This window comes from Copadichromis virginalis, linkage group LG11 (genome assembly GCF_057382275.1).
Source record: "Copadichromis virginalis isolate Kocher_CV1m ecotype Utaka linkage group LG11, C_Virginalis_male_GT1.1, whole genome shotgun sequence".
Classification (NCBI taxonomy): domain Eukaryota; kingdom Metazoa; phylum Chordata; class Actinopteri; order Cichliformes; family Cichlidae; genus Copadichromis; species Copadichromis virginalis.
In genome coordinates this window covers 26,759,192-26,784,652 of record NC_140628.1, presented here as the reverse complement: position 1 = coordinate 26,784,652, position 25,461 = coordinate 26,759,192, and the positions used below count along the sequence as shown (strand labels likewise).

Genomic DNA, 25,461 nt, shown 5'->3' with positions numbered 1-25,461 from the left:
TGTATTTCGGGTAACGGGTGAGTCAGCTAACTGCTTGCTGATCTCTCGTAGGTCGTCGGTCAACCGAGACTTTGTCTGCCTGTTCTCATAGGCTGTGCTGAGCGGACCACCCAGACGCAGAGTAGGAAGAGTTACACTATTCCTACTCCGCATTATTTGTAAATGCTGAGGCTAAAAAAAAGGTTTTTTTTACATAACTGTCCTTAAATCAGAGAGTTTGGAATTCATTGACAGACTTGAAAATGAGCAATAATCAATGCAATGCTCCATCGCACACACACAAACACAAAGTATCCTCCAGCTTTAAAGATGCACTTTATCAGAAAAAACATCTGTAAAGTGAACACACAAGTAACGGCGCTCATCACTGGAGAGAAAGCGTTTTGATGATGGACAATGAAAAGTAATCTCAGTACAGAAACACAGTCGAGCTGCAGAAGTCGCCTTTCATTAGCTGAATGTTAGAAAAGACTCTTCAAATAAACTTTTCATTACATTTTCCTCAAGGTTATTTAGCATTCAATATTCAGTTTAAACACGCACACACACTCACACACACACACACACACACAAACAGAGGCATGCTACGGGCTGGTGAAGTGTCTGACCTTTCCCTATGCAAGAGACAGGCGTCCACTCATCCATCCATCCATCCACCCCCCCTCCATCCCTCGTACCACCTCTCACCCTTTGATGTTCCCCAATTAGCTGAGCTTGTTAGACCCACTGGCATTAATCAACAGCATATCACAATCTCTCTCACACACACACACACACACACACACACACACACACACACACACACACACACACACACACACACACACACACACACACACACGTCCCTCTAACTCACGCAAAGCTTAATTGGTCTTGGTAAATGAAGGCCAGCAACGATAGAGAGCTGCACAGACAGTCACTCACCTGGCAACCACATACTGGAGAAGTCCTTTGCTGCTATTGCCGCTGTCTTGGTCATATCTGCGAGAGAGCGTATACGCGACCTAAAGAATAACTCTCACTCTCCCTCTCTCTGTCGCTCTCTAACCAAAAGGAGGAGTGTATTAAATCATATGGTTGAATTACTCTTCCCCTCTCTTCTCTCTCTCTCTCTCTCTGTTTCTCTCTCGCTCACACATGCACATGACAGTAGTCCACACCCCCCAAGCCCCACCTCCTCCCCACATCCTGCAACACACAGGAAGTAAGCCTCAAAAGAGTAGGAACTGTTCTCAAAGAGGAGAGAAAAATACAAAAAAGATAAAAAAAGAAATTGGAGACACGCAAGAGGTTAAAGAGTGGGAGAGAGTGAGTGAGTGAGCGAGGAGATCGAATAGATAGAGGAGTTGAAAAGGAGGGGGATGATTGGTGCCGTCGGAAAGTGATGGCGCGGCTGGAAACAGCCACTCACACACACACTCACGCTCACTCACTCACACACTCACACACACACACACACAAAGGAGAAAAACAGCGGGTTTGACATCACAGACGACTCTATGATAGATTTATATACTATAAAACCCAGCGGAGGATCAAAACTTCTCCAAAACTCAGCTGATCACGTTCCCCCCCCTAAATTCTACGCCAGATCTTGCAGTTTTATCAGTTTACCATGAGTCACGGCTCCCGCGCCCCGGTCATATCTATGTTTATGTCTGACGCTGGGACTGCCATTAGAGAGTACACCAGTGGGCGTAAGGTGGTCTGTCGAGGGAGGTCGACACCAACAAGAGAAGATGTGAGACATCCTCAGCTAAGTATAACAACCACAGCTCCACTCTAAGCCGAGAGGAAGGAAAAACTCAGTCACAACACTCACTGTACCACTGACCACGCCACAGTGAGTGCTACACCACAGAAACCCACAACGTGAATCTCTACACGTGATGGGTAGATGTGGCACGAATGTGGAACATGGAAGATAAACTATATACGCGTTGTTATCAGTGTCGCCCACAAGGATTAAAAGGCCAAGAGGTAAATAAGTGAAAATCTGAGTCCAATGAATGATCATATGGAAGCAGATCAGCGTGTTTCAGCATTAATACTGCCTACGGTTTCACATCTGTGTCAACGTGCTGCCCTGGCAGCAGGATGAAGCGACCACAAGGTGGCACTCTTGATTCTCTAAAGCTGATGAACGAACCATCCACAGACGAGAAGTCAGAGCACCGCTCCCCTCCCCGTCCTTCTCCCTTGGTCCGAGTTCACTAATTCAAAAGCTAACGGCAGCAGAGTTCCCAAGTTTAACCTTATAAATACTTTATGTGGTGATTTACAACAGCCCAATGTACTCCTGGATAGATGCACAGTAAGAAGTGCATACAGCACTCCACTGGAGGTGCTCAGTTATACAGAGACACAGTTTTGAATTTGTCCTGAATCACAAAAAAAAAGAGACTGAGGCTACAGCTGTCCATATATGTTGTTACAATAAAGATCACATCAGGATCAAGACTGTGGTGTGATGGGTAAAGAACTTCCCAAATATACAAGATCATTTAATAAATGATTATTTATCTAAATTAGATATTCAACAGAAAATAAACTGTATAACATGAAAAATCAATCCCTCTGCTACATATTAAGGACACTTTATCATTTTCTTAACCACCCGAGATGATCAAATAAAACTAAGAATGCGAGGATGTGTATAAATTAGTTTTTTGCTGGCTCTTTCTGAGACCGGACACCAAACCGACACTCAGGCCTGAAACACACCTTCAGTTTTATCTGAAGCACACAGCTCTGCCTTCATTAGGAGAGCAGATCTGCGTGTCTGTTAGTAATCAGCGGTGAGAGAAGGAGGGTTTGTTTGTGAGGGAACCGACCCAACAGGCTCGTCCAAGGACAGTGACAGACTGCGCGTCGCGGAGGAGGCGGTCCACTGGGTCAGAGGTCATGTAGGCACCCTGGCTTTGGCCGTGACCTTTGTTCAAACCCCAATCTACGCACATAACTACCAGTGTATGTGTCTTTGTGTGTTTTTATGTGTATGTGTGTGTGACAGGAGTGCTGTTGGAGTAGCCCTAATAAGCGGATGGTGAATCATGTGCTCTGTGTGTGTGTGTTATACAGTTAATGGCCAAGAAAGCCCAATCTTAGCCATAATGGGGACAACACATAGCATTAATGGACCAGCAGCAATTACATATTCATCTTATTGCTAACAGCGAAAACTGAATAAATAATAATAAACAACCAAATGTGCAATATTTTGGTGCGTGTTTTTGTCGACCACTAGAAGTTAAGTTTATAAGACAATAAACAAACACGCAGTTACATGCACACACACGATCTGATAGTGGGACCCCGGAGAGGAGGATAAGGGGAGGCTGAGTTCTCTGGAGCACCATCAATCACTTCACTGTCAGACAGTTAGGGAGAAGTAGCGAGGGAGGATTGGAGGTTACTAAGATTGGGGGTGGGGGGGGGGGGGGGGGTAAATGAGGAATAGTAAAGGAAAAAGGAAGGAGCTGTGAAACAGTGACAGGAATAAAGGTGAGCAATAGAGAGGAGGCAAAGTGGGATAAAAAGATTGAAGAAAGCATGTTAACTTGCTTGGGGTAAGCAGGATGGGAGGAGACGGCGTATAATGGGTCATTGCAGGGACGATTCTGAGGACGCCAAACCAGTTCAGCATCCCTCCATGGCTCAGCCCTCCTATATCTAGTGCAGCCTCGGGCTTGGAGCACACACACTGGCTCTAATTCATATAATCCATCATATTCCTCTTCGTATAGACGGGGACAGAGCACGGCTCAGTGATGGACCCACCAAGCCAACACACAGTCAAACAGCAACACTCTTATTATACAAGGTGAGAGATTTAGAATCCAGTCTTGTGTATTGTGTGTGTGTGTGTGTGTGGTGTGCAGTTTCATGAGGAGTAGCAGGATTATAAACAGTAGGTCGAGCAGTGTGGAGACTACAGAGGTTGAGGTTTTGTACGAGAAGCGGCAGGGGCTAAAACACACTCACACTGTTGGCTACCTTGGGACCGGCACCATCTCAGCCGCCTACACCTTTGCAACACCTATTCCTTTCCTGTTTCTGATACCTCTCAATTGCTCCTTTTCCTCTAGCCCCCCTCTGCCCCTCCATCCTGCTTTCACACTGTTCCCCCCCCTCTCTCTGTATCATCTCGGCAGCCCATAGGGAGCCGGGTTTGTCTAGACAGACACCGCTCTCTCCCACGGCGCTACCAAGGTTGAAGCTCAAATCTTTATCTTTCCGCCTCTCACCCACTCTTCTTCTTGTTCTTCTGCTTCTTTCGGTGCAGGAGTGAAGGGTCTGCAGGGGAGGGACTGGGTTCCCTTGGCCCGGCTTCATGACCAGATCAAGGAGCACTGAGGCCACTTTACAAAAAAAATGCTCACTTACATGGACAACACAGACCGTTGTGCAGAAGCGCAACATACAGACAGAATTACTTTATGGCAACCACTACCTCTAGGGGCAATTTCTTTTGTCCACCTGTCCCCCTGTCCCCCTGCCCTCTTCTTCATATGTCCCTCCTCTTTTCCTTCAAACCCTGTCATCATCACCCATCTCTCTTTTTTTGTGACACACCCCCCCCCCCCCATCTTTTTTTTCCTTTCACCAATTCAAACTTTCTCTTCTCCTCCTGCCTCTTTCTCCCTCAGACCTGCTGGTCAGCAGCAGCTGTGACATCACTGGCCACTGTTCTCTGCTCGGATTGGACATTCGGCCACGTTGCCAGGCAACAGCAGTGAAAGGTCTCAGTGTGATCGTGTGTGTGGCGTGCGCACGTATGTGTGTGTTTATGTCTGTTTATAGCTACGTGAGTGAAAGGTGTGTGAGCGATTTTCCTCGCCTTGCCCTTTATCTGTGCATGAAGAATGATCAGAACAGATCTACTTCTATGCTTTATCTCAGATCAAAGCATGTAGATGATTGGGCTGCCTCGCTGCTCTCCTCCACCACAGAAGAAGAGGGATGTGTGCGCGTTGCGTTAATGAAAAAGAAAGATGGTACGAACGAGTGTGCGTGTCAGTGTCTGCACTTGCGTCGAACCAAATAAATGTGTATGTTCGTGTCGAATGCGGGCCTGTATGTTGTGTGTGTGTGCGCGTGTGTATGTGTGTAAGCCCCCGGGAGCGGGTGGTTATTGTATCTGACACAGCGGCTCTTTCTCGCGCCTCATATTTCTGGGCCGATCGATTCCTCTGACTCCCGACAAGACAATAATCGCACCTCCCTCTCTCACTCCATCACTACCATTATTACTGACCTCCCCAGGGAACGAACAGGGTGGAGGGAGGGAGAGAGGGATGAGGAAGGAAGGAAGGATGGAGTGAGTGAGGGAGGGTGAGGAAAGATAAGGGGGGGACACAGAGTTGCCTAAATATGGCCTATGATGATGAAAAAGCAAAAAGGGGGGAGGGAAATGATGAAAATGAGACAGGAAGAGTTGGCTGGGAGAAAGTGAAAAGAGACTGAGAGGGAGAGAGGACCAGGAAGTTGAGATAAAATGATGGAGGGAAGAGATCCGGGGAGGAAACAGTAGCAAAGATATGGATGTGAGGTGATACAAGCCAAAAGGAAGAATGAGAGAAAGCAAAAGCATGAGGGTAAATGACAGGAAGGAGGCCGGTGCGCGACTTAAAAAGGAGGCGAGCGATATAGATCATGGTGAGAAAAGAAAGGAGGACACGAATGAAGGAGTGCGGAGAGACAGAGGGCTGAACGGAGGGACAATAACGGAGAGAATTAGTGAAGGAGAGATGAAGGATTCGCACTATCTTCTTCTAATAAAGGAGAAAATAAGAGACAGAGACCGGGGGAGGGAGTCGGAGAGGGGAGGTAGGGGTGGGGGTTAGACTGAGGTGAAAGAGGGAGAGACAGAAATATATAGGAACACACACACACACACAAACACAGAAATACACAAGCACATAGAGCAATGGCTGCAGCGCGGTGGAGGTCAGCACTCAGAAATATTATTAAATTGACAAGAGTACAATAGTTGATTGGCAGGCTGACTCCTGCACTGCCATTCAGTGGAGAAGAATGGAGATGGGACACACACACACAAAATGCACTCACAACTGCAGTTTCACAGAACAATCAACACAGCATGCAGAGATGTGGACACACACACACTTTGTCCGTTGTGTGCATGTATGTGCTCACGGCTGCCTCCGTTGTGCCTGTCACTGCTGCGTCTCTATGCTTTGAATCCAGATTACAATTACAGTAATTGGCTCTCAATTCAAGGGATTGCTGTTTGACCCCCTTCACCTCTCCGTCTCCTCTCCATGGCTGCCTCAGACATCCCCACACATTTTTGCTCCTTCCTCCACCTCATCAATATTCCTCCACCTTCCTTTCTACCTGTATTGTTACATCCATCTTTCTCTGTTTGTAACCCCCCCCCCCCCCCAGCTTTTCCCTACCTTGTCCCTATCCCCCCTTAAACACACACTTCATCCTCTGCTATAACTATCTTCCCTCTCAGTTCTTCATCCACCCCACTCCTTAGCAACTTCTTTCCACTTCACACCACCATTTTTGCCACTTTTCCTCCCCCTTCTCTCTTCCTCCACCTTCACCTGTCTTTCTCTGATAGTTGGGCAAACAGGGAATCTATTGTATACTTAATTTATGCTGTATTTATTATGGATAGCTGTTCAGCGATACAGTCAGGGGGATATATTGTGCAAAAAGAAGGGGGGGGGGGGGTGAAAGACTGATGATAAGAAGAAGGAGGTAAGGAAAGGGGGTGATAGAGGTGGTGGTGATGGTGTGTTAGGGAGGTGGTGGTGAAGCGAACGAGGGGAGGGGGGCTAGGAAATTGGTCTGGCTAGCGGAACAGCTTTTCACCTCTCTCTCTCCCCCTTTTTCTCTCTCTCCCTCTCGTTCTCTCTCCCTCTCTCTATTCTGCTTTGTATTCTGCAGAGATGACAGGGGGAAAGCTTTATTGCTCCGAGTTTGTATCGATCGGGGCCACTCTGAGGGGGTAGGCCGGGGGACGCGCTGAACAGGCCCTTTTTCAACGACCGCAGCTCCAACATCCCCCCCTCCACCGGCTACCCCTACCCTCTTACTCCTCACCCTCCTCCTCCTTCGAAACCTCCTCTCGCTCGCTAGGTCGCTCTGAAATTCAAATTCAAGGCTCTTATTCTCAAAGGTTAGGAGAGGGAGAGCACAGGAAAGCAAGAGGGAAAGAGAGACAGAGATTGAATGAAAGAGAGATGGAGGCGTCTGGCTTCTTCCCCTGACTGAGGCCCTGAATGGAGCTGGGATCTGATAAGCAAAGCCCACAAACACAAACAAGGGAAGAAATGGAGAAATAAAAGGAGGAAAAAAAGGCTGAGAGGAATATATCAGCCTCTGTGCTCTTTCTTCCTCATCTTTCCTGTCTCACTAACTGCCACCTCCCCCTCCTGTCCTCTTCACTACTGTATCCCCATTTTGTATTTTTTTTTTTTTTGTTAGGATGATTTTGTTGACAGGTGAAGAATGAGCTGGGTCCGAGCATACATAAACCTCTCTGCTTCTGTCCTGGTTAGAGGGACGCTGGGGGAGCTAGGGTCCGCTGAGAGACAGAAAAGGCCTCCACAGACCATTTTTTTAAATTCAATTAAAAAAATAAAATAAAATATAATTTTACAGAAGCTTTCAAAACTAGAAACTCAAAAATCAAACAAACAAAAAAAACCCGTCTCACTCCCTGCCTCTATTTCCACCGCTTCTTCTTCTTGACAAGCAGTGGATGAACAGGGAGCAAGACCCAATGTCAAAGTCAAAGCCAAGGGACCAAACACTTGACTCTTGCATGTGAGCACACACACAGATGCATGCACACACACACACACACACAACACGCACCCTTTTTATCCGTTAATGGCATGCAGAGTGCTGCAGTGAGGCTGGGGAGAGGAGGAACAGATTGTCCATCAGGGGGTTACAGGGTTCAAGTCCATGACCAGAGGGCTAGAAAAAGGTTAGGGGTTGTAGGTTCAACTCCCTGGGGGTGAGGAAGATCCCTGCTGTCTGCTGTCCAACCCCAGCTCTAACACCCCCCCACCCCCACCAACACCACCTCACAAACCTCCTCCAGGACAATATCCCTCCCCTCCCACCCACCTCCGTCTCCACTGCACTGCTGGCCTTTAAAGCCCTGCTTATTCTGATCACACACGTGTAAACCTGAGCCTAGCCTCAAGACATACTGTATTTGTCTCAGATGTACGCACGCACCTGCACGCTCTAGCCTGCTCCCAAACAAACACACACGCACGCTCGCACAGGCAACTCGCCAATGCGCAAACATATTCATAAAGCTCCGGAAACACTCTCACATTTCAAACAGAAATGATTTGTTCTGTGTTCCCATCATCTTATTTTTAACCTGAAACTGTTTCTATCTGTTCCAGCTCCATCTCACTTACCCCTCTCGTGGAAAAAGACCAAAAAGAAATACAGCACAGCCTCAGCTATCAGTTTCAGCAGATCTAAGTGGATATGACATGTTTATGTAAACATTGGTTATGTATACTGTGTATATATGTATGTATTGTCACTGATATTGCTTTTGTGTGTTTATGTGCCGCTCCAGATTGACTTCAGAGATAGAGGAGACATCAGAGACTTGTGATGGATACTCCACACTGGATGCATGGAAAGGTAGATACACACATATGCGCACACACAGAGTACACTAACCTGCAGGCCTGTAACTTGCCTGGTTGGCCGGATGGGTGGATGCATTATTAAACACACAGGACTTCATATGTAGAGACAGAATATGAATGCTGCACTGGGTCCTACTGTGGCTGTTCGCTCCACTTGTCACTGTTTCAAATTTTGTCAAAACCTATTTTAGTTAATATTATTATTTAATATTTATATAATGAATGTTAAATATTAAGTTAATAAGTATGTGTTTATTTACTTACATTTGTAAATGTTCTTATTTCAGTTCTTAGGCTGATTATTAATACAGTGTGCACCATTTCCATCCACTGCTGGCTCTTCCTCATACTGAAAGTTTCCATATTTGAAAAGTTTGGTGATTCTGCAAATTCTCCAAGACAAATTCCTCTACAAACCCTAAAGCAAGTCACAATGGAAGAAACGAGACAACGGCAGCCTTCTACATGGTCAAAGCCTGGCTTGATGGCACGAATCAGAGGTCAGGTTTCACCACGGGGCAAGATGGTGAATCCATTTAGCATTATCCTGGGCACAGAAAGGTGCTGTAACCTACCAAAAACGGTTGAATCCCACCAATTAACCAAAAGGCCCGAGCACCAGGAGAGGCTGAACAGCAACTAAACCACAACACGAGCTCTGTGTGTGTTTACATCTGTAGGGCGGGCAGGCCGGGCCCCGACTCTCACGGTAATCGATGAACGAGGGAGGAAAGGGAGGCAGCGGGCGAGGCAGGGATATGTGTATGTGTGTGTACGGGGGAGGGCGGGTGGGAGAAAAATCGGTAAAGAAAGCAGGTTATCTCCCGTCATTAGGGGAGGGGGAATCCCCGTCTGGAGGGAGAGAAGGCTGGGTGGGTGAGGAGGAGTGAGGGAAGACCGGGGTTCATTGATAAAAAGGGAGAGAGGGGAGAAGGGGAGACTATGTTTGGCATCGAGAGAGAGCAGACAATTATCTGTATTGATTAGAGCGGCCCAGTACTGTGAAGACTGAGAAAACTATGACTGGATCAATAGAGAGAGAGAGAGAGGGAGAAAGGGAGGGAGGAAGGAGGGAGAGAGGATAGACCAACAGAGAGAAACAAACGACACAGATAAAAGATACATATAATGACAAAACATAAAGAGGCAGAAACATCGTTTATGGTGCAAAGCGAAGTCACAGAGCCAAGGTGGCATAAACGTTAAGAGGTGAGTTTGGGGGGGTTTGGGTAGCGAGGGCGAGTCAATGAAAGCACAAGGAGATGCATTACATTGTTGATGTCATTACTCTTTATCATTGATTTGTCAGCACAACCACAGAGTTCATTCAACGAGCCATCCAGTGCCCTCCCGTCACCACAGCACACACAGCTGAACAGAGAGCGATGGCGAGAGACTGAAAAAGACATTAGCTAAGTACACACCGAGCGACCACAAACTGGAGACTCCAGGGCACGGACAAAAACTTGGCCAGAGAAAACTGTCATTTCTGCCAGCTGCAAGAGCCACAGATACACAGATCTATTAAAATAACATGATTCTCTGTTTTTTTAATTCTCACACCCCTTTGACTCTCACATTAATTACTAGAGGTGGTACTCGTCAGAGACATATTCCTATTGCGGTAACATACACTGCGATTAATCGCCTTTTTTCCTCAAAGTCAAACTTTGTCAAACTTTGTCTGTTTTAACCAACAACAATACAATGAGACTGTCAAGCGTGCTGACACCGTCACTGAAACCTGCCATAAATGTTGCCATAAAATGGAGTCAGTCTGATTGGCAATTACATCTTACAGAAATTCACATTTAAATATTACATTTGTGCACAGCAACCTTCCTGTTTTATAGGAATATAACCAGCTGGCAGCCAGTTGAGTTGAGTCCCCTCGAGTTGTGCTCACTGACAAAGACTCATTCAGACTGATGGCACCATGCTGGCAATCTGTCTGTGTTTATGAATTAGACTGCAGTTACTTGCAGACCTGCAGCAATCTCTCTGAGAATAACGGCATTCAGTCAGTTTGCAGAAAAGTTGCTGCCTATCAGGCGAGATGATCCGTCTTATTCGTAGTATTCCCAAAGTATTTTATTTATTTTATTTCATGAAATATTGATACAGGGGCCACAGTGGCGCATTGGTTAGCACTCTTGCCTTGACAGCAAGAACAGAACTGCGAAGGACTGGTGAGCGGTCCATGGCATGCCCCGCCTCTCCTCCTATGACAGCAGGGTTAGGCTCCAGCCCCTGGAGACACCCTCATTGAATAAGCAGCAGAGAATGGACGCATGGAAATATCGATGCAATATTGCAAAAATATTGTAATACTTTACCGTATCGATTCCCCCCACACACACACATCCAAACAGATACTCACAGAAAGTTATGCATGCATGTATGCATAGCTTGGCTGACTTCCTGCTGTGCTCTTCTACAACTACACTAAAGCAGACATAGACTGTGGTATACACAGTGTATATAATATGGAAACTTGCATATCATTTGATAAATTGCTACAAAAACCCTTCATTGTGGAATTTTAACTTGAAAGAAGAGAAGGATTTGTAATAGCGAGTGTGTGTGTATGTGTGTGTCTGCGCACGCGCCAAAGAGAGGGGGCTTTGAAAAATGTCAGGAGGGAGGTGGTGTTCAGGTAGGGGGCCTTGCTGTGGGGCCTCTTTTTGTCCTAGACAAAAACCAAAATGGTGGAGTAGGGGAGGAACAAAAGGCACACAGGGGGAAACAGGATAGTGACAACCTGTGCTGAGTAAAAACATCCTGCTGGCACGCACATGCACGCACGCACGCACGCACGCACGCACGCACGCGCACACACACACACACACACACACACACACACACACACACACACACACACACACACACACACACACACATTAATCCCTAATCAGACCCCGAGTGTGTGCCTACCCACTCACTACACTTCCCGTTGAAACTTGCATTTCTTGCAGTCCTTGGCCCCATTACCCAGGCAACCCACACACACACACACACACTGAACCACATCTGTCATTTCTTAGTTTATTGAACATTACAAGATGATAGAATTCAGCCTCCTACTCTCTTGATATTTTTTGACACCGAAGAGGAACGTATTGTCAGAAAAGGTTTATACAAAAGAAAACAAATAGATGGAAAAAAAACCAGAACGTAAACTCTGAATGGGAAAGCCGGGCTGTATATTGAGGAAACCTTTGGTAAGGGCAGAAAATGTCAGGTTTGACAAATGACCTTTTAAACATGGAGCAGATGTAGAGAGTCATGTACACTGTAGACAGAGGGCAGCTCAACTGTCTGTCTCTTAACAGCTAGCGAAAAGATAAGTGTGACCGTTTCATAGTGTTAAAATATAACACTCGTGACTCTAAATCAAAATGTGGAACAAACCAGAGTGATTTCTCAATCAGAAGTGAATTTTATTCTAGAGAGGAGATGGTGGAAGCGTGGTTTGGGATGCAGGGAGAGGATCAAAAAGAGAAAGAGGGGAGGAGGGGGGAAGCGCACAAATGTAGCGGGAGTGAAATATACTGTAGCAAATCACGAAACTGCAGGAAAATGTATCACGAATACAGCTGAATAGCATTAATACAAATCCATTTTGTATTAATGAAAAAAATGTATTTTATAAAGCATACCATAAATGTGGTTTGATCTCAAATCATTAACTTGGAAGTCTTTTAAATTTTTATTTCTATAATTTCACGTTAGTCTACTGTAGTCCAACCAAGGTCCATCTTTATTAAGGTGAGTGTTAAAAAATATTAAAATATGGATGTTTACACAGAAAGTTGTGGTGCAAAGTTAAAAAACTAAAAAAAACAGCTGAATTCAGCGTACCCGGGGTTAAACTGTACAGTTTCATTTTAATTTACAGATTACAATAGGAACTAGAGCAGGGCGATATGACCAAAAATATTTATCATGATATACATTTGAAAATTTGCGAAAACGATATAACTGACGATATAACTGACACTAGACAAAATACTTTACAACTCCACAACTTTATTAGTGCAAAAAAACAAAACATCAATGTATTTTCACTTAAACAAGCAGCTTTTTTAAGTGCATTAAAGTTATCTAAAACTTTAACAGTGCAAATGCAAATTCCTTGCTGACAGTTTAACCAAAAGGCATTTCCAGTGAAAATTGGCCAACATATCCTCAACATAACCATGTAGAATATCCACAAAATTTAAAAAGAGGTTATACACACACAGTACGGTAATATTATGTTGAAGCACAGTACATATCACTCCGCGAGGCGCCTGCCTAATATAGCCGTAATGTTTTACCCATATTCTATCGCGATATTTCATTTTCTTATTGTTGCCCAACATTATACCGGTATTACCGTGAACGGTATGATATGGCCCAGCCCTAGTAGGAACACTAAAATTTGAGCATAATTCCACAGTGGTTCACAGTATCAGGTAGCAAATATCCTTTAAATAGAAAACAGTAAGAGGTTTTTAATTATTCGGGCTTTAAAACCTTTAAGAGTAGTGTGTACCAAAGTCCAAATCTCACTTGTCTGGTCTTGAAATGCATGCAAGCGATCAGAAAACCTGCACAAACCAATAACTAGACTTCCTAAAATCATTTTTGAGGATGACAAGTGGCTTTTGAGAATAAGCCGTCATCAGGGCAATCTGGAAAAAAAAAAGAGTAACAATTGTTAAAGTGAGAGAGCAAACCCCGACACAAACATCTGCGATATTTTATTGGAATTCCACCCTTCTGTTAAATCCCAGTGAAAACTGCAATTATTTACAGGTCGCTCGGGTTATGAGTGAACATCGAGCTCAATTTTTGTTCATGACCAAGTGATCAGGCCGGTCCTACAAAGGTTTTTTTGTCCTGTTTTTTTAAATTATTCATGGCATCTGAAGAAAAGCACAGGTGTGAATCGAGCTGTGATTTTAACTGTAACACGTGTCAAACGGCAGTTCAGTGCTGGTAAAAATATGCGGTCCATACTTTACTGTTTAACATAGAAATGTCCTAAAGTGTATATGAAAGTACACTTGTGTAGGGACAAAGAGCAGCTGAGGAGATGTAGAAAGGAAAGAAATAAGTGACAATGACAGAGAGGAAGGGAGAGCTGGACATCAATTACAGGTATACAGTTATGCATGGATGACATCACTGGACCCCTCCTCCAGCCCTTGGGAATGGGCGCCTTGGAAACAGTCGCTAAGGGAACAGAGTACTGAGAGGGCTGGGGGGACCAGGGAGAGAATGGGGGGTGGACAAGATAGTTGGGGGAAAAAAGAAATTCAAGGAGGTAGAAGACAGCCAAAATAACACTGAATCAAACCTCGGTCTACTGGAAAGCGAGGAGTTTGAGGACAAAGTCATGTGATCTGGAAAAAAGAAAAAAAAAAGAAAGAGAAGGGGGGAAAAAAGCATTTCCAAAACAAATCAGCTGTTACCTTCTTCACGTCCCATTCAGCAAATGGGCCACCTCATCTCATAAAGGGTGAAAAAGGAAGCTCTAGCACAGCTAAAGCCCGCATTGTCCTCTTCCCCCGTATACCGAGACCAACCTCTCATTCACTCCAGTCATTTAGAGAGGAGAGATTTAGTGCGGCACTGATGCAGTGTGATGGTAAAAAAAAAAAACGACATGTGATAGAAAAGCAGAGATGGCCTCGGGCCAGTTTAATGCATACAGATATAATATTAATGGGGAAAAAAGGCATGTTGATAGACAAAGAGCAGCTGCTGTAGTGAAATGCTGTCTGTTAATGTATAAGGGTGACTCGAAGTAATTTTTAACCACAAAGCTGGAGGCTCTGTAAGTGGATGGAGGAATTGAAGTTTGCGGCGTTGCATTAAAACACGCCCACTGGAAATCACCACCGTGCCACTCTGACCTCGGTAAACTCCTCTCATCCCTGCAGACAGTGCAGTGTCCACACACACGGGTATGCACTCTGACTGCTACGTAAACACCTCGATCAGGGCCTCATCTACATTACTGCATCCAATTATCACATCAAAAACAACAAACATACAGTTTGCATCACTGAGGTGTCCCCAAGTTTATGTGCATAACAAACATCTACATTTTTATGCAGCATATTTGCAAAGCAGCATCATAAACAAACCAAAGGTGCAGGTTTAGTATGCAATATACATTTGGCATGTATGCATAAAATGTGATCAATATCTGTTGCTGAATAAAACATGCTGCTGGTTTTTGACAGGCCGATTTGAAATGGAGATGCTATGCTAATACAAAAGACTGGCCCTGAACCCTCCACATACCAGCAGTTCACATTTAGACGCTCTCACCTTCACTCTCCATAATGCATGAGCTGCCTGAATATATATCACCCCCTGCACAGCTCACTCTCTCACACTCACAGTTCCATATACACAGGAGCACTACTGTGTGCAGAATGACAGGGAGGCAGATACGCATAAGATAGCTGCGCCAGCACATAAGCGCACACTCACAAATCAAGCGATCCAGCACGGAAAACAACACAAAACAGCCTAAAGACCCAAGACTCCGTGGTGAGAGTTTGATATACCATGCATGTAAAACAGAAAAAAAAACCCATAAAGAAACAAAAAACAAAAAAATGCCTTTTTGTGTGCGAGGGAAAAAAAACTTTGCAGTAATTTGGAAGTAAAACTTGACAATCCTAAATGATCCGTTTTCTTTCGCGACTGAATTTTGCCAGCAGAACTTTTTTTTTTTAAAGCTTTGATTGCCATGAAAAATGTGGAGGATACAAGCAGTTATAACAGCTAAAAAACACACAGTTGTTCTTCTTTGATCAAGTGGTGTGAGACACACTGGCAGTGCTTAATCAAAACACTGGTAAGCCATCCTGAACTTCTAGGCTTTCAACAGCAGGAAACAGGGTCAGGGCTGCTGAACAACTCAGTGTGAACTGCTTTGCAGCTCGTATGTGTGTTGATGTGTAAGTTGGGGGGGGGGAGAGACCATGTCAGTGGTGTTTGTGGGCTGCCAATTAACACACACACAGTTCTTTGAAAGGTAGAGTGAGCTGAAGCGAGGAATGAGGAATGGAAAGGTGGACAAGTAAAGCCAGCCAAACATCTAATGTTGGTGCGGGGACTGTAAGGGTTTGCATTACATTACATTATTATGAAGGAGAACAATAAATATGCATTTTACAAGGCAGTATGTCTGTTTTAGAAGACAACTGAATTTACTTTGTGCTTCTCTCTTTTTCTGTCTCGCTGCCCCTGCTGGTCTTTAACCTTGGCCTCCGGTGCTTCTGCCTATCGCAATAAAGTCTCCCCTTCCACGTCTTTACCTCTCCCACCCTTACTCTTTTCTTCCTCCTCCTCCTCCTCTCTGTCTCTCTGTCCCCCCGGCACCACTGTTGTCCACTGTTCCACTCATTCATAGTAAACACTATTGATTTTCAGCAGGGAAAATAAAAAAAAAGGGACCATGAATTTTAATGCCCCTATCTGTCCCCTTCTCCATCTCTTCCTATTTCCCCTGCCTCTCCCTTTCCTTCACTCCCCCCCCTCCTTCCTCCAACACCACCACTACCTCCACCCCATCTTTCCTGAGGGGAGGATAAAGAGATGGGGATCGTGTGTGTCTGTATGTGTGTGCCATATGTGTGAGTGTAAGGTGGTGGTACGGAGAGGGAGAAGGAGGGTGGGAGGAGGGGGGGGGGGGGGTTTGCATTTCTCATTTCCCAGCTGTGCCTCTCTCACACAACTGCCCCTCCACCCAAACCCCCACCCTCTACACTCCCTATACCTCTCCTTCTCCCCATCCATCCTTCTCTCCTCCTCAGTCCTCTGTTGTTCCCCTCTTCTCTTGACATCGGCTTTGACTCTGGGGAGTGGAAGCAAATGAAGCTCTCTCTGTCCAACACACACACACAGAGCTAGTCGCACACAGATAGGGGTTGCCCCATTCGGCAAGCGTACTCACACACACACTTAAAACACTTGCACACACACACCACAAGTGATATAATCAGGCGCTTGGTCAAGGCCTTGCACAGGCAAGACAAACATAAATACAAATGCCGTGTTTAAAACTCGGACAGTGAGCAATGGAAGAGTCGAGCATTTAATTTTTCTTCCATGTTTCTCTTCCTTTTTTCTTTCCACTGACTTCCTGCTTCATCCTGAGTCTCACTCTCGGTGCATTTATCTACCTTCAACCCCGCCACCCGCCACCTCGCAATCCCTCTCCTCTTTCCCCCATCATCTCTACCTCCCTCGCCCAGCCTCTCTCTTCTACTCTGTGTATTGATTTTGCTATAAGCAGTGTCCCGGTTGCGACAGGTTAGAGCAGACAGACAAAGGCAGACTTCATCAACCAGTGTTAAACACAGGAGCCACGTCCTCAATAATCACTCCATCACACAAAAGACGACGAGAGACAGAGAGAGAGGAGAAGAGGAGAGGAGAGGAGCGAGTATTGATGAATGGCGAGGAGTCGAAGAGAAAGGGGGAAAAACTGTGTTGGAGTATTTTCAAGGAAGCATTTTGTCCTTTCATTTGTAAGAAACACGGGGGAAATAGTTCACTGCCTGGATGCAATCGCACACACACACACACACACACACACACACACACACACACACACACACACTCCTGTGTCTTAAAATCTGTGATACCTTTTATCTCTTCTCTGTGGCATGTGTCCTTTCATCTGAAAAAGCAGTCACACACAAGGTTATTTTGTTAAAACCAAATTTCTCTCACTAAAATATCGGCACAAGCATTAGCAGATTTTGCAAAATTTGGGGTCTTTTTAAGAGGGGGGAGGGTTAGTGCCTGAGTAGGAATCTCCTATAACAAGCTCATTATTATAGCAGTGAGTACATATATATATATATATATATATATATATATATATATATATATATATATATATATATATGGGCTTTTCTGGTCTTTAAAAAAACAGTCTGAATAGTGTGTGTCTGTATACGCCAACAGTTTTCATCTCCACTTAATCTCCTGGTCTTAATTCAGAGTGTACATTGAGCCGCCTAATAGGATGTGACTGGAGCGCCTGCTGCAGCACTAGCTAGCTAGCCGCTAATGAGATGGCCGCCACAGCCAGGGAATCAAAGCGCTTCATCAGCACTCCTAATTACTGTAAACCTTGTTAGCTGGCTGGAAAGCTAACATCTGCTCTCAGTAACAAATTATGTCCAAATATAACACGGACCTGGCCTGACGTGTCCAAGCGAAAATCAAAGAGCGTGCCGTTACCACACCCGGTGATTTTATTGCCCTATTCTGTATTGCGACTGTAATTAAAGCAATGGAGATACAAGAAAGATTCAAGTTCAAGCTCAACAGCATTTTCGTTGTTTGGTTAAGGAACTGCTTGTCTTGTGATTTTTTTCCCCTTTTTTAATAATCCATCGAGGTCTGAGGCTGCTAATGTTGCCCATCTATGAAGCAGCAGGTGTGTGGACAGCAGGTTTCCATGTAGCTCTGTCTGTTTGCCCACTCACCCCCTCTCTATCTCTGATCAAAGCGCGCCCTTTCAATCCCCTCCACCGCCACCTTCTGCTGTTCCTGTCTTCCTCCTACACCCCCCCATCATAATTTGACTGATGATTACACTTGTCACTCATGGCAGCATGTGGCCAATTAGGAAGTGGGGTGTTGAGGAGGGGAGGGACGTGCAGTTTGTGGTAAAAGGTGTGGGAAGGAGGGGGGCCAGTAAATTTGGGTTACCACTACAACTTGTCATCGCTTGTTCCACTCAGGTAGTCTTTTTGGTTCTTAGCTAAGAGAGAAACAAATATTCATTTCTGTTCAATTCTCTTTAAGAGAGTCAAGAAACACCCTCAAGCTGTGCTTTCTCTACCCCTTTCAGACGCTCCGTCCTTGTCTCGCACTCTCTTGGCCACTTCAGTATCTCTCCATGTTCCAGGGTAATCACAGACTCATTTAAAGTCACTTTTGTACACTACCTCTGACTGGTGGTTAAGAGTGTGACCGCAGACTAGGCTTTTATGGGCCTTAATGTGTCCTACAGACACTTTGGCAACCAGGCTGCTGTTGCCGAAGATGTGAGAACAGAGAGGGAGAGAGACAGAGAGGAGGGGAAGGGAGACAGACAGAGGGGGGTATAAAAAAGGAGAGAATAGGACATATGAAGCCAACAGCCATGGCGACTTAACCAGGCTGAAAAAAGGGGGAACGAAAGAGGATGAAAGAGGAGGGAGGGAGAGGGACGTGCACGACAAAATGGACAGAACATGGAAGCGTCAAAAGAAAGGGGAGCGAGAGGTCACTTAGTCACTCCTGCGCCCCCTGCTCTGCACCTCCTCCCTTGTCCCCTTTACAAGCAGACAAAGGGACAGAGGGGTGCAGCCCTTGTACAGATGAGGGAGGGGTTGCGCCCTCCCTCTGTCACTCCTACCTTCCTTTTTGCTTTCTAACATTTAACGACAGCCAGTTGATATTGTCGGTGGATGCAGGTAGAAATTAGTGACACACACTGGAGGTCGTTCAAAATGAAATTTCCTCATTTAGACAGGAAAATAATTCTCTTAAAGAACCTAAATCACAGAAATATTATTCATAAAGCGAGTTAAACTAGGGCTTCAAGGTGTGATTATTTTTTTAAATACACCTGTCCCTCCATTTGAATCAAAAACAGTTTGTAGATGTTAAAAGGTGGGTTTTTGATCAATTTTAATAGGCAGGCAGATAATAAATAATGTGCTAAATGTGTTAATTGAATGGAGAATATTAATGTGTAGCGCAGTGCTATAAGTTATTAGCAAACATTTAAAGCATATTAATATAAATTCAACAGTTTTAAATATTCTCAGATCGAATTATATCAAATAAACTAGCTTAAACTAGCCTAATATTAAACTCAAACCACACTAGTTAGCGCAACCTAAACTCCACCTGATCTTAACTTTAACTGTTTGAAAATAAATACAACCAGAATTTACATGCTAAAGAATTAATACACACATTTTTTAATGATGATATTAGTTTGCAGTAACTATGGTCTTATTTACATCGCTCTAGTAATATAACCCAAACCATGCTAGCGTTCATGCTAGTTAGCTTTACTAAAATTTGAATTAGTTAACACTACAGTTGGCTAGCTTAACTAAAGTGTGCCTTTCCTTTTGATAAATAGCAATTAGTTGTTGGTCAAGCCCAATATTAATCAAAATTAGGTCTCTGTGTGGGTTTACGGCACATTTTTCTCCATACCTGTTGATTTCCCCTCCAAGCCTGCTAAAGCTCACAGAGAGAACAGGATGATGTGCAAGGTAGGTTATACCTTTGGTGTTTGACAGCCAATCACATGCTGAAGTATTTATTTTTGGTATAAGCTGGTCTATCAATCAGAGTGTGGTTGGTGTTTTGATGACGTTTTCTTCTGTGGTTCAGAATCACCTGCTAACCGGTTGTAGCGAAGATAGGTTTACATGATAAGGTCCTGACTGGAGAGCAGGAGAGATAGGGGAGAACGATATACTGTTTTTTTCTTTTCTCTTTGGCATATTTTAAATATATATATGTGCAGTGTATACATGTATTATAGGTAGCCATATTAATGGTGCATGTCAACAGGATACAAATTCATCTTTAAGCTTATATTTACTCATATTTTAGTTACCTACTTGTGTTTAGATGACCCCTTCCCTAACTGTGCAAGTGGTAGGTTCTCTGCAGGTTGAAACTGGCAATGGAGAAAAGAGAATGAGTAGTAGAAGAGAGAAGCAACCACTTCCTGTGAGGGTGCATTTAATGTGGTTTTATTTTATTTTACTTTCGTTCAGTTGGGTGTTCCAGAGAAACATCCCCCTTAAAACTTGTGTAGGGTTTCACCCTGACGAACTGCTATCAGTATGTGTAAGAAAGTATTTTCGTTTGTTGCTTTCCACAGAAAATAAAGTAACTGTCACAGATGACCAACACCCAGACGATGTTTAAGATCCCCCCCCCCTATATCTAATGTAAAATTTAAAATCATTAGTTACAATTGTTTGTAATTCTGGAGTATTTTCAGCAAACAATAAAAAAACATGACTGTGCAGTTCTAAAAGAGAGATGTTGCACAGGGGGCTAAAAGGGACAAGAGGTGTTGGGAGTACAACAGATTAATTTCAGAACAGAATCTCCTGCAGGGAAAAGGATGGAGAGCAGAATGGTGGGGAGGATAAAGAAAAGCAAAAATGCTCAGAAGTAATAAAGACAGAAAAGAGATTAAACATGCATTCAGCTCTCTTAAAGGGCTGAGGTGCTCTTGAAGAGTATGTGTATGCATGAGTGTGCGTGTGTGTGTGTGCATGCACACTCCAGAGGATGCTTTTGCAATGATGTGACATTGCTTATAGCAGATATGTTCGCAGCCTTATCCTGATCGGTAAGCACTCTCCATCCACCCTCAGTCTGAAGGACAGCAGTGGAACCCCAGAGGTTAATAGGAACCCTTCATTACCATAAATCTTATCAGCTAAATGAAATGGAGAGAAGGACCCCTGATTTAGTCGTCAGCTCTGCTGGGCTAAGGGGAGACACCCAATCAAACCTCTGGGTTTTATTGGTCTTTTTATTATCTAAATGTACTGGCACATGAGCAGGGTGGCAGAGGTGACAGCCGGCGGCAATGAACAACAAAAAAGACAGCGGCCAGTAAAAAACGCATTGTTGGTTTAGAAATGAGACCCATGTCATCTCAGCAAATAAAGTATCCAGACGGAACCCGCGCATCGCCACAAAGAAACAGCATACTCGTGTCCCAGCAAGCAGGGGAATGTAGAGAGATTTTACTCTGATGTCTGAATAAATCACTTTGAAAAATCTTGCCAGATCAGGTAATCAAGTGTATAGACAGCAGACGTTCAGAGGCGCGTTTTGACTGCCTAGTTTGATTGGCGGCTTGTGGCGATGACCACTCCGACGCTGATCACAGCCAGGCCACCACTGACTGAGCATCCACACATACTCAGAGGAGGATGTCCCCCATGTAGAGGTCAAGTATGGCTGAGTCCTCAGTATGTACATTGCCTGTGTGCTATTGGAGGAGTGATAAGGAGAGGCAACTAGAAAACACAGAAGGAAGTGTAAATCAATATCTAGGATGGAATCAGCTGGTTTGTATTTATTCCCGCTGATGTGTTGATTAGCTGCTTTCTCTCTCACGCGCACACACACACACACACACACACACACACACACACACACACACACACACACACACACACACCATCTATACTTCTCTGTGTGTGTTCTCTCTGTTATTAAGGCCTCCAGGTATGATTAAGTGGCGTGCTCACCCAGCCCCTGGTTAGGACTAATGCTAGGCTGTATTTCAGCGGACACGGTGACCAATTGCACAAAATCATTTGACTGAGTGTGAGTCCGTGTCTCTGTGAACACATTGGAGAATAATGGATGGCCTCTAAGGCTACGTTCACACTGCAGGCGAAAGCGCATCAAATCCGATTTTTTGACCCTATGCGACCCATATCCGATCATGCTATGACAGTGTGAACGGCGCAAATCCGATATTTTCAAATCCGATCTGGGTCACTTTCGTATGTGGTACTGAATCCGATACATATCCGATGTTTTAGAAAGCGACTGCTGTTTGAACGGTCAAGTCGCATTAAATCCGCCTTTTACGTCACCGACACAAGACTGAAGCCAATTATCAGCGCCAGAGAAGCGCCCGAGAAGACATCGCGAACGCTTCCTGGCCATCCAGTGTGGATGTCAGTGAAACTGTTGGGAAGACAACGTAAACATTTTATTTGTACTGTATAATCTGCAGATTCTGACAGAAATCTACAGCTATCCTTTGAAGCACCGCTCCTCTCTTAAACGGCAATAAGGATCATTATTAGGTTATTTACATTATTATGTAAATAACAAAATAACTTAAAGCAAAAATTGGGAAACGTGAAGACCGAAGTCTTTATATTAAGGGCCATCAGTCAAACAATACTGTTGCTCTGGGTCTAAACAGAGCGCGTTGTGTGTGACATATTCTTTTGCGCATGCGGGCCGCTTTGAGCGTTCACACTAGAGAGCGTTTGCTGTCGCATTTTATTTGTAGTGTGAACGAGCAGACAAAAAAATCGGATTTGATCAAAAAATCGGAATTGAGCATTAAGACCTGCAGTGTGAACGTAGCCTAAAGTGCTGTTCAGATGAATATGTTTGCATGATTTTTGTGGTGTGTCCTCCTGTGTGCTGGAGTATGCATATTTAAAAGCAATGTCTTTAAAGGTCATTGTTTGGTGAATGTGGGTGTGTGTGTATATATATGTGTGCATGATAATGGTTATCAATACACTAATGGTTGTTAAGAATTTACAGCGGATGTGTGTATGTCCCGGTCGCTCCTGTTCCCTGGGAGAAACTCAATACCACTCCCTGCTGCTAATGAGCTGAGGGACCTCATCAGCATTAATACTACATTAGTCTCAAGTAATATAAACACATCAGTGCGCGCGCGCACACACACACACACACACACACACACACACACACACACACACACACACACACACACACACACACGCTTTGTATAAATACAACCTACTGGCGCATATGCACACCTGAGCAAATCCAATAAAAAGGTAAACAGTTAATAGGATTAAAAGGAATTATTAAACCCCACTGTAACATGAATAACACAGCAGCACCCTGCTAATAATCTTTATAGACTGGATTTGCTTGGATTAATCCAAAACCATGAAAAAGCCTTAATTCCCAGTGCTATATATTTTAAAGGTCACCCATAGCACACAGTTACAGAGTGTATGATTTTAAAAGTGTCCTACAATAACTCGTATGTTTGTCTCGTTACGTAAATGCATCAGTTAAACAGAAGACGTCACTGCTGCTCCTCCTTTGGGCCTCGTCACATTGTCAGATTTTGTTGTGGTCGTCTATGTGAGCTTAATATACGTAAATAGATGAGCCCAACAGCCCATTAGCTCCTGGAGCATTTTGCCATCAGCCTGCAGCATTCAGAACCCTGTGGCTGGCTCATATACTGCAATCTAATTCTACTACCGGGGGAGAGGAGAGCAGAGGAGAGAGAATTGTATTGTGACAGAGAGCAGAGAGTGGGAGGTAAAGGGAAAAGAAGAGGAGAGAGAGGGCTACAGAGAAGGAGAGAGGTAGCTTAATGCAATAAAGCATGTAGTATTGACATCTTTCTCGTGTCTATTGATTCCCCATTATGTTGCTAACAAACCCAGGTTGACATTTTGTCATTTGCAATCATGTTAACACTGCGACTTGCACGCTCCCCTCCACAAACCGATCTATATCTACACACACTAGTTTGCACGTGTGCTCATGCTCTTGCACACACACACTCGCTCTGTCACACACAGAGCAAATGGGTAAGCACATGCACGGTCTTACATCATGCAGTCGAGGACGTGCCAGCGCGACGTTGTACACATGTAGAAATGTCTTAAAAGTTGGCAGCGAGCGCAGACACAGAGCTGTGGACATGTTGATTAATGGATTAAGACTGAACATTTTATTGGAATACACTGAAGGAAATAATAACATCAGACCGGCCCTACAGTACACGGGCAGGAAATGTTATGAGGAAAACAAATATCAATAAGTGTATAGTTAAATGTTACTCAGTCTGAAATGCAGAGGCAGAACTAAAACAGCTCACGAGCTGCTAAAACCGGAGGAGCGTGTGTGATCGTACTGTAAGTGCACATGTGTGTGTTTGTGTGTGTGTGAAAGAGAGAGTTAGAGAGTATATGGTAGAAGATGGTGGCTAATGGTGTGTGACAGAAGGTGCATAGCTGAGATGAACTGAATCCAGGTGTGTGTGTGTGTGTGAGAGAGAGAGAAAGGCAGTCTCCAGTCTTCTTGATGTCCCATCATATCATATTATATCATATCATACCAAGCCCTGCACTGTGTGGGAAACCTGCGGTTTCTCCTCTATGTCCCATTAAACTTTCATATACCAGTTAATGCTGATGGCTTCACAAACCACTTTACTACACATACACACGTATACACACAAAGAGTTCACACAGCAGTGGCCATGACCTGTACCTCGACAGACACAATGCCATTAAAAATAGAACAAAACCTGGATCAGTTACAGCAGCTTGCTGTCCAGGTGCAAACAGCCTAACGTGCTTGTTTTATGGTAGTGTATATGATGGTCTGTCTGTTTCATGACAGTGAGTGTGTGTCTCTGTGTGTGCGTGTGTGAGCCCCCACAGGGGTTGTGCATGAGTGCTCGAGGCCTGTTGTAACATGAAAGAGAATCAAAACACAGGGGGCTAAAAAGGGTCAGGTGGGGCTGAGTCAAACACTCCCGCCGTGACCTTTGACCCCACAAAAGGCTCTAACACAAAGGAGTCAAGGAGCTGCCACCAGTCAAAGAGACAAGTTAACTGAGAGCTTGAGTCAAGAGCCCTACAACTACCCAGAAAGCATTGTGTGCGTCTGTGTGTGTGTGTGTGTGTGTGTAACAGTATTAAAGGCTCTTTGTTGGCTAAGTGAAAGCACACTTCTGTGGGCGTGTCCACTCAATCCTAGCATCTTTAATATCCCAAAAAGTTGATTCTGTACATGTGGATGTGGCGTTTTCAGTGTGAGAGGCATTTCGTCACTCTCATCACTTGGATGAGTAAACAGAATCAACTTTTTGGGATTTCCTTACCTGGATGATTGAGCATGCATCAAGACATCTTTAATACTTTCAGATTAAATCATTCCTGTTGTTTGCTGATATACGGTGAAGAAGCAACTCCTGCTTTAGACCTCA

The 25,461-nt window shown here is 44.4% G+C and overlaps 1 protein-coding gene across 10 annotated transcripts in view; it reads right to left on the bottom strand.

Moving 5' to 3' along the window:
* The window catches only part of pou2f2b (POU class 2 homeobox 2b), a 73,282-nt gene that overhangs the window by 16,410 nt on the left and 31,411 nt on the right, over window positions 1-25,461 (bottom strand). Inside the window, exons 1-2 of one of the 10 annotated variants that reach the window (XM_085471732.1) lie at window positions 20,315-20,354; window positions 17,318-17,352 (exon numbers count right to left, since the gene is read on the bottom strand). The exons of 7 other annotated variants lie outside the window; for them this stretch is intronic. Coding sequence is in view for 2 of the 3 variants with exons in the window: in XM_085471731.1 (XP_085327857.1) it covers window positions 925-979 (55 nt within the window). In the remaining variant the exon portion in view is untranslated. Of the gene's footprint in view, window positions 1-924; window positions 1,036-17,317; window positions 17,353-20,314; window positions 20,355-25,461 lie in introns of those variants that run through there. 2 more of the 10 variants (XM_085471731.1, XM_085471735.1) reach the window with 2 other exon arrangements.